The 9,355-nt window shown below is 45.0% G+C and overlaps 1 protein-coding gene across 1 annotated transcript; it reads left to right on the forward strand.

Moving 5' to 3' along the window:
• Nucleotides 1-1,029: 1,029 nt before the first annotated feature.
• Nucleotides 1,030-4,159, forward strand: LOC123426308. The gene is made up of 2 exons (XM_045110119.1): nt 1,030-1,403; nt 3,899-4,159. The coding sequence occupies exons 1-2, from the start codon at nt 1,101-1,103 to the stop codon at nt 4,157-4,159; spliced, it is 564 nt and encodes a 187-aa protein (XP_044966054.1). The 5' UTR covers nt 1,030-1,100.
• Nucleotides 4,160-9,355: the final 5,196 nt, after the last annotated feature.

Raw genomic sequence — 9,355 nt, forward strand, 5'->3', positions numbered from 1 at the left:
CGCCACTTCATCTGCTTCAGAACTCTGTGCTGCAAGTTGTGGGCCCTAGCCACCAAGGCACGTCCCGTGCGCCGCACGCCAACTCGACCCACACCATGCATGCACGCATGGCCACGTAGACACCCACCGTTCAACCTTGACAATGTATAGATGACGCATGCGCACTCATTAGCCATCTAGCCCCCCAGCCATGCACACCTAGCCACCTACACTCAAACCATGCACTGTTAGCCAGGTTGACCCACACCATACATCCACCATTGACCCCACCGCGGTTTGTTGGACCTTCGACGAGTCCCTCCAATCGGTATGCCAGGCATGCCAAAGAGACACGCGCCTACACATATTGCACACCGAGATCCGACGTCATTCACTAGTGCTAGCAAACCTGTCCACATGAGCATCTCTGCGCATGGTGGACACTAGATCATGGTTTGGATCGAGAAGGCTAGCGGCGCATGTTGTTGGCCTCGTTGGCTAGGGGTGCATGATATGGGTCCAGATGAAACACATAGCATCACGTGGATCTACATTCCCCTCCATGGTACCGGACATCAGATATATGGCAGACGAATCCGCGCGGTTGCGGACGAAGTTTTGTCACATCCATTTGCCATTCCATTGTTTGTGAAGTTTTACAACATATTTTCGGACAAATATAAAACATGACACGTGCAGATGAAACAAGCCTATAAATGCAGTTGTCCCATTGTATGACTTTGTTCTGTGTAATGAGGGAGCAGTTGCATTAGACATTTTTTTGAAGGGAAGTTGCATTACTCCTCAATCATGGTTGTGCACGATCGGGCCATTCATTTTAGTGAGAAGTTGCATTTTGACGTGGCAGACATGGTGGTGTGAACAACGCGTGGGGAGGTGTGAACGTGGCAACAAATGCGTTTGACTAGCCAAGGACAAAAGCCGGCCGCTCCGGTTCCCCATAGCATTAATCTCATCGCTGCCCCCCTCTTCCCGTCCTCTTCTCTATCCACACATCCACAAATAGCCACAATCGAGGGTTTTCTCCTCCCACACCTCACCACTCACTGTGCACTTCCCTGCCGCTGCTCCCTTCCCGCCACTGCACCTCCGCCGTCGAGATGCCCAAGCGCACCTTGGGAGGGAGTGCCGACGCCATGGCGTACGAAGCATCCAAGCCCCGTGCAAAGCTGGACATGGAGAAACCCGTCCCCGCCAGCGAGGGGTCGAGCGGACAACAGGGCAGCCTTGATGTTATCGACGACATCCAGGCTCTTCCGCCGGAGCAGCTGGCTCCTCCGCCGGAGCAGGTGGCACCTACGCCAAAGCAGGTGGCTCCTCCACCGAAGCAGGTGACTCCCCTGCCACGCCATCTACCTCCTCTGCCGCAGCCCGTGGTAGACGGCAACGACGACGGAGAAGAGGTGAGTCATCAAACTCCTATTTTTGGTAATATCCTACGTTTCCTTGTTCAGTCCTTTATCTATTTTTGGGCATGGCTAGGGTTTGTGCTTTTCTTCCATCTATGAAATCCGTACCTAAATTCTTTAGATCCATTAGGTTTTAGGGCGGATCTACATGGGTGCATGGGTGTGGGGGTCAACTCCTCATTGTATAGGTTATGTTGTTTTTTAGATATACCAACCACTCCGATCCCATGGCTCTCGTGCATCCAAAATGTGTTGATGCCATATTTTGATAGCAGCAGCAGCGGTAGAGTAGTGCACCCGAATGTTTTTGGCCGAAATTTCTTATATATGGTTCTTTTATTGGTAAATGGACTAAAAGTGGTGTAGTTTGTGCACTAAACTTCATGTCAATTTGTATAAAACTAGCCTCCAACGCTTAATCCAACAAACACATTTTTGTCGTTCAGTTTGCTCAACACCGATTGCTTGATTCGTGGAGTCCAATTACCACACGGTGTAAAAGTTTAGACTTGTTATCATCCCTACTTGAAATATATTATTTGGTTGCTTATTTTTTAATCCTAGGTGTTCTCTGGTCAATCCTTTTCTCTATTTTTGGGGAAGGATAGGGTTTCTTTTTATATTTGATCGATGGACTCCATATCAATATTTTGTAGATGTGTTAGGTAACTAGCTAGGTTACATGTGTTGAGCCCTGTATAGGTCATATTTTGATCTAGATAAATTATTATCCTAATAAATCCACCTAGGTTTGGTGACTGTGCTAATACAAATACGTAGCTCGACCTTGGAATTGAATTGCCTACGTAGGTGATTGTGAAAATATTTTCTACAACTTAAGGATAACAACACCATGCCTTGTTTATGAAAATGTCATATCGTATGGTCATGAAGTAAATAATCTTCATTTTCTGTCATTCATGTCAGTACTGTCATTACGATGAAAAATATTGTCGTGGTTTTAGTTTGCAATATAAAATTTTGAATACCCAAGTATGAAATCCTGGACCCGTAGCTGTGTAGCTAGATTACATTTGTTGAGGCATGTATATGTCAGTTTTTGATATATATAAATTATTCTGCTAATAATCTAGAACATGTAGCTCCTATGGCTTCTCCGCCGGAGCAGGTGGTGGCTCCTCAGCATCAGCCGGGTGCTCGTCTACCACGGGTGTGATGCTTACTCAAAAATGACATCGATTCGTGAGATGCTTACTAAAAAATGCCATTAGATATATAAAAAATGCCATCGTTCCGTTAGATGTTTGCTCAATAATGCCATTAGACATTGTTAATTTCATGTCAAACTTGTTGACCATCTAATATGTCAAAAAAGCCTGGACCCACATTTCAGTTCTCTCTATCTCACAATGATAACTATGGCCCCACTTGTGAGGAGTAAGTAAGCGAATAATTTTACAGGAAAATAAGAACGCTGTTGGGATCAAGTGGGCCCCACACTTTATTGTAGTGAGATAGAGGGAGAGCTGGCATGTTGGTCCATAGGTATTTATGCCATTATAACATGTCAAAAGAGATTTGAGATCACAATAATGATGTGCAGTGGCATTTTTGAGCATGTGTGTAACGAAGCGATGTCATTTTTTAGCAGTTGAAATTCCTAGTGGCGAAACTGAGTTGTGGGACACAACTGGTGACATAAATGATAAAACCAATTTTTTGTAAGTACAAAATTTGGGATCACTTATTGTCAGAATTCATAATAACTAATTTACCTAGAATGTTGAATAGTTTAGGAACATTGATGGGTGGGGTATCGATCAACAGCGGAAACTTCCAGGACGATAGCATGGGGACTTTCAATATCCATCATCATAAGCACACGAAATTCTAACCCTAAATTGATACAACTCATTAGCTATTTTATCAAGTCATGCACGAGTGGGACATCAGTAAGTCATGCATGTAAGTTATAAGTCATATTTTCTTTTGCATTAGTACATCTGTATACTCTGCCATGTTACATCATCAGTTCATGCATTTTTACGTAATAAGTGAATTTTGTTGCATTAAAGGGCTGTTTGGTTTGTGACTAACTTTGCCAAACATTGCCACACCTAAGGTTAGGCAAGTTTGACTAACTTAAGTGAGTGTTTGGTTCCAGCCACACCTTAGGCAAGCCACACTTGGGCCCCACATGGCATACACATAAAAAATGTGGCAAGATTGCCTTAGGCTTGCCAACTTGTGGCTCTCATTTTGATGAAATAACCTTAGGCAAGCTTGGGAAAAATGTGTGGCAAAATGTGGCAATACTAGTGCTCTCTTCGACATGTATGGTTGATCCTACATTTTTTTACTATATGGTACTATCCCATTTAGTTGCTTATGTAGCAACTAATAAGTTATGCATTTATTTTTTCAAAATCATTTGAACGCCGTCATCTATTATATTATGTTTCATAGACTCTGTGCCTGCTGAATTCTCATATTAAATATACTTACGCAACATTTTATACTACATGTAGGTACTAACTGACGACGTCGACAGCGACCCAGAAACCCAGAGGATCTACACGAGGCGCAAGGGGAGGAAATTGGACAATGGGTTGCACGATAAACGTGTCAGGCCTAGAATCGGAAGGGAGGGCTACATATGCCATTTTTGCAACAAGTTGATGAAAGGCAGTCTGACGAGTGCCATTCAGCATGCACTCGGAACAACGCGTGGCTCCCTCAAGAATGGCTACGCTTTCAGGGTGGTGCACGCTGTTGGAATTATGCCCTAGAGGCAATAATAAATGTAGTTATTATTATAATTCCTGTATCAAGATAATAGTTTATTATCCATGCTATAATTGTATTGAATGAAGACTCATTTACATGTGTGGATACATAGACAAAACACCGTCCCTAGCATGCCTCTAGTTGGCTAGCCAGTTGATCAATGATAGTCAGTGTCTCTGATTATGAACAAGGTGTTGTTGCTTGATAACTGGATCACGTCATTGGGAGAATCACGTGATGGACTAGACCCAAACTAATAGACGTAGCATGTTGATCGTGTCATTTTGTTGCTACTGTTTTCTGCGTGTCAAGTATTTATTCCTATGACCATGAGATCATATAACTCACTGACACCGGAGGAATGCTTTGTGTGTATCAAACGTCGCAACGTAACTGGGTGACTATAAAGATGCTCTACAGGTATCTCCGAAGGTGTTAGTTGAGTTAGTATGGATCAAGACTGGGATTTGTCACTCCGTGTGACGGAGAGGTATCTCGGGGCCCACTCGGTAATACAACATCACACACAAGCCTTGCAAGCAATGTAACTTAGTGTAAGTTGCGGGATCTTGTATTACGGAACGAGTAAAGAGACTTGCCGGTAAACGAGATTGAAATAGGTATGCGGATACTGACGATCGAATCTCGGGCAAGTAACATACCGAAGGACAAAGGGAATGACATACGGGATTATACGAATCCTTGGCACTGAGGTTCAAACGATAAGATCTTCGTAGAATATGTAGGATCCAATATGGGCATCCAGGTCCCGCTATTGGATATTGACCGAGGAGTCTCTCGGGTCATGTCTACATAGTTCTCGAACCCGCAGGGTCTGCACACTTAAGGTTCGACGTTGTTTTATGCGTATTTGAGTTATATGGTTGGTTACCGAATATTGTTCGGAGTCCCGGATGAGATCTCGGAAGTCACGAGGGTTTCCGGAATGGTCCGGAAACGAAGATTGATATATAGGATGACCTCATTTGATTACCGGAAGGTTTTCGGAGTTACCGGGAATGTACCAGGAATGACGAATGGGTTCCGGGAGTTCATCGGGGGGGGGGGGGGGCAACCCACCCCGGGGAAGCCCATAGGCCTTGGGGGAGACACACCAGCCCTTAGTGGGCTGGTGGGACAGCCCACAAGTGCCCTATGCGCCAAGGAGAAGAAAATCAAGAGAGAAAAAAAAAAGGGAGGAGGTGGGAAGGAAGGGGGACTCCCTCCCACCAAACCTAGTCCAACTCGGTTTGGGGGGGGGGAGAGTCCTCCCCCTTGGCTCGGCCGACCCCCTTGAGGGTCTTTGGACCCCAAGGCAAGGCCCCCTCCCTCCCACCTATATATACGGAGGTTTTAGGGCTGATTTGAGACGACTTTTCCACGGCAGCCCGACCACATACCTCCACGGTTTTTCCTCTAGATCGCGTTTCTGCGGAGCTCGGGCGGAGCCCTGCTGAGACAAGGTCATCACCAACCTCCGGAGCGTCGTCACGCTGCCGAAGAACTCTTCTACCTCTCCGTCTCTCTTGCTGGATCAAGAAGGCCGAGATCATCGTCGAGCTGTACGTGTGCTGAACGCGGAGGTGCCGTCCGTTCGGTACTAGATCGTGGGACTGATTGCGGGATTGTTCGCGGGGCAGATCGAGGGACGTGAGGACGTTCCACTACATCAATCGCGTTCTCTAACGCTTCTGCTGTACGGTCTACAAGGGTACGTAGATCACTCATCCCCTCTCGTAGATGGACATCACCATGATAGGTCTTCGTGCGCGTAGGAAATTTTTTGTTTCCCATGCGACGTTCCCCAAGAGTGGCATCATGAGCTAGGTTCATGCGTAGCTGTCTTCTCGAGTTGAACAAAAAAGTTTTTGTGGGCGGTGATGTGCGTTTTGCTGCCCTCCTTAGTCTTTTCTTGATTCCGCGGTATTGTTGGATTGAAGCGGCTTGGACCGACATTACTCGTACGCTTACGAGAGACTGGTTTCATCGTTACGAGTAACCCCCTTTGCTCAAAGATGACTGGCAAGTGTCGGTTTCTCCAACTTTAGTTGAATCGGATTTGACCGAGGAGGTCCTTGGATGAGGTTAAATAGCAACTCATATATCTCCGTTGTGGTGTTTGCGTAAGTAAGATGCGATCCTACTAGATACCCTTGGTCACCACGTAAAACATGCAACAACAAAATTAGAGGACGTCTAACTTGTTTTTGCAGGGTATGATTGTGATGTGATATGGCCAACGATGTGATGTGATATATTGGATGTATGAGATGATCATGTTGTAATAGAAATATCGACTTGCACGTCGATGGTACGGCAACCGGCAGGAGCCATAGGGTTGTCTTTATACTAACGTTTGTGCTTGCAGATGCGTTTACTATTTTGCTAGGATGTAGCTTTAGTAGTAATATCATAAGTAGCATGACAACCCCGATGGCAACACGTTGATGGATGATCATGGTGTGGCGCCGGTGACAAGAAGATCGTGCCGGTGCTTTGGTGATGGAGATCAAGAAGCACGTGATGATGGCCATATCATGTCACTTATGAATTGCATGTGATGTTAATCCTTTTATGCACCTTATTTTGCTTAGAACGACGGTAGCATTATGAGGTGATCTCTCACTAAAATTTCAAGACAAAATTGTGTTCTCCCCGACTGTGCACCGTTGCTACAGTTCGTCGTTTAGAGACACCACGTGATGATCGAGTGTGATAGACTCAACGTTCGCATACAACGGGTGCAAAACAGTTGCGCACGCGGAACACTCGGGTTAAGCTTGACGAGCCTAGCATGTGCAGACATGGCCTCGGAACACATGAGACCGAAAGGTCGATCATGAATCATATAGATGATATGATTAGCATAGGGATGCTTACCACTGAAACTATACTCAACTCACGTGATGATCGGACTTGGGATAGTGTAAGTGGATCATGATCCACTCAAATGACTAGAGAGATGTACTTTTTGAGTGGGAGTTTAGCATATAATTTGATTAAATTAAACTCTAATTATCTTGAACATAGTCTAAGTCCACTTTGAATATATTTGTGTTGTAGATCATGGCTCACGCGACAGTCATCCTGAATTTTAATACGTTCCTAGAGAAAGCTAAGTTGAAAGATGATGGAAGCAACTTTGTAGACTGGGCTCGTAATCTTAAGCTAATCTTACAAGCTGGGAAGAAGGATTATGTCCTTAATGCTGCGCTAGGAGATGAACCACCCGCTACGGCTGATCAGGATGTTAAGAACGCTTGGTTAGCACGTAAGGAGGACAACTCAATAGTTCAATGTGCAGTCTTGTATGGCTTAGAACCGGGACTTCAACGTCGCTTTGAGCGTCATGGAGCATTTGAGATGTTCCAGGAGTTGGAGTTTATCTTTCAGAAGAACGCCCGGATCGAGAGGTATGAGACCTCCAATAAATTCTATGCTTGCAAGATGGAGGAAAACTCGTCTGTCAGTGAACATGTGCTCAAAATGTCTGGGTACTCAAACCGTCTAGCTGAGCTGGGGATTGAACTCCCGCAAGAAGCTATCACTGACAGAATCCTTCAATCACTGCCGCCAAGCTATAAAGGCTTTGTGTTGAACTACAACATGCAAGGGATGAACAAGTCTCCCGGCGAGTTGTTTGCGATGCTGAAAGTCGCAGAGTCTGAACTCCGTAAAGAGCATCAAGTGTTGATGGTGAGCAAGACCACTAGTTTCAAGAGAAACGGCAAAGGCAAGAAGGGCAATTCAAAGAAGAGCGGCAAGCCTGTTGCCAATCCGCCGAAGAAACCCAAAGCTGGACCTAAGCCTGAAACGGAGTGTTTCTATTGCAAGGGTATGGGTCACTGGAAGCGCAATTGCCCCAAGTATCTGGCAGATAAGAAGGCGGGCAAGGAAAAATCAGGTATATTTGATATACATGTTATTGATGTGTACTTAACCGGCTCTCATAGTAGTGCCTGGGTATTCGATACCGGTTCTGTTGCTCACATTTGCAACTCGAAGCAGGAACTGCGGAATAGACGAAGGCTGGCGAAAGACGAAGTGACGATGCGCGTAGGAAATGGTTCCAAGGTTGATGCAATCACCGTCGGCACAGTGTCACTTCAGCTACCATCGGGATTAGTGATGAACTTAAATCATTGTCATTTAGTGCCTGCGTTGAGCATGAACATTATATCTGGATCTTGTTTATTGCGAGACGGTTACTCTTTTAAGTCTGAGAATAATGGTTGTTCTATTTCTATGAGTAACATCTTTTATGGTCATGCACCGAATGTGAGAGGATTGTTCATATTGAATCTTGATAGCGATACGCATATACATAACATTGAGACCAAAAGAGTTAGAGTAAACAATGATAGCGCCATATTTTTGTGGCACTGCCGCTTGGGTCATATTGGTGTAAAGCGCATGAAGAAACTCCATGCTGATGGACTTTTGGAGTCACTTGACTTTGATTCACTTGACACGTGCGAACCATGCCTCATGGGCAAGATGACTAAGACTCCGTTCTCCGGAACAATGGAGCGTGCAAGTGACTTGTTGGAAATCATACATACCGATGTGTGTGGTCCAATGAGTGTAGAGGCACGCGGTGGATATTGTTATTTTCTCACCTTCACTGACGATTTAAGTAGATATGGTTATGTCTACTTGATGAAGCACAAGTCTGAAACATTTGAAAAGTTTAAGCAATTTCAGAGTGAAGTGGAAAATCATCGTAACAGGAAGATCAAGTTCCTACGGTCTGATCGTGGGGGTGAATATCTGAGTTTCGAGTTTGGTGCTCACTTAAGACAATGTGGAATTGTTTCGCAGTTAACACCGCCTGGAACACCACAGCGTAATGGTGTGTCCGAACGTCGTAATCGTACTTTGTTAGAGATGGTGCGATCTATGATGTCTCTTACTGATTTGCCATTATCTTTTTGGGGTTATGCATTAGAAACAGCTGCATTCACTTTAAATAGGGCACCATCAAAATCCGTTGAGACGACACCATACGAACTGTGGTATGGCAAAAGGCCAAAGTTGTCGTTTCTTAAAGTTTGGGGATGTGATGCTTATGTCAAAAAGCTTCAGCCTGAAAAGCTGGAACCCAAAGCGGAAAAGTGCGTCTTCATAGGTTACCCAAAAGAGACAGTTGGGTACACCTTCTATCTCAAATCCGAGGGCAAAGTGTTTGTTGCTAAAAA

This window comes from Hordeum vulgare, chromosome 2H (genome assembly GCF_904849725.1).
Source record: "Hordeum vulgare subsp. vulgare chromosome 2H, MorexV3_pseudomolecules_assembly, whole genome shotgun sequence".
Taxonomy (NCBI): Eukaryota; Viridiplantae; Streptophyta; class Magnoliopsida; order Poales; family Poaceae; genus Hordeum; species Hordeum vulgare.

Bases quoted from the DNA above. Each gene is read 5' to 3' on its own strand.
- LOC123426308 (XM_045110119.1), top strand. From the start codon at position 1,101: ATGCCCAAGCGCACCTTGGGAGGGAGTGCCGACGCCATGGCGTACGAA. The intron at 1,404-3,898 runs GTGAGTCATCAA...TACTACATGTAG, and splicing joins GCAACGACGACGGAGAAGAG to GTACTAACTGACGACGTCGA.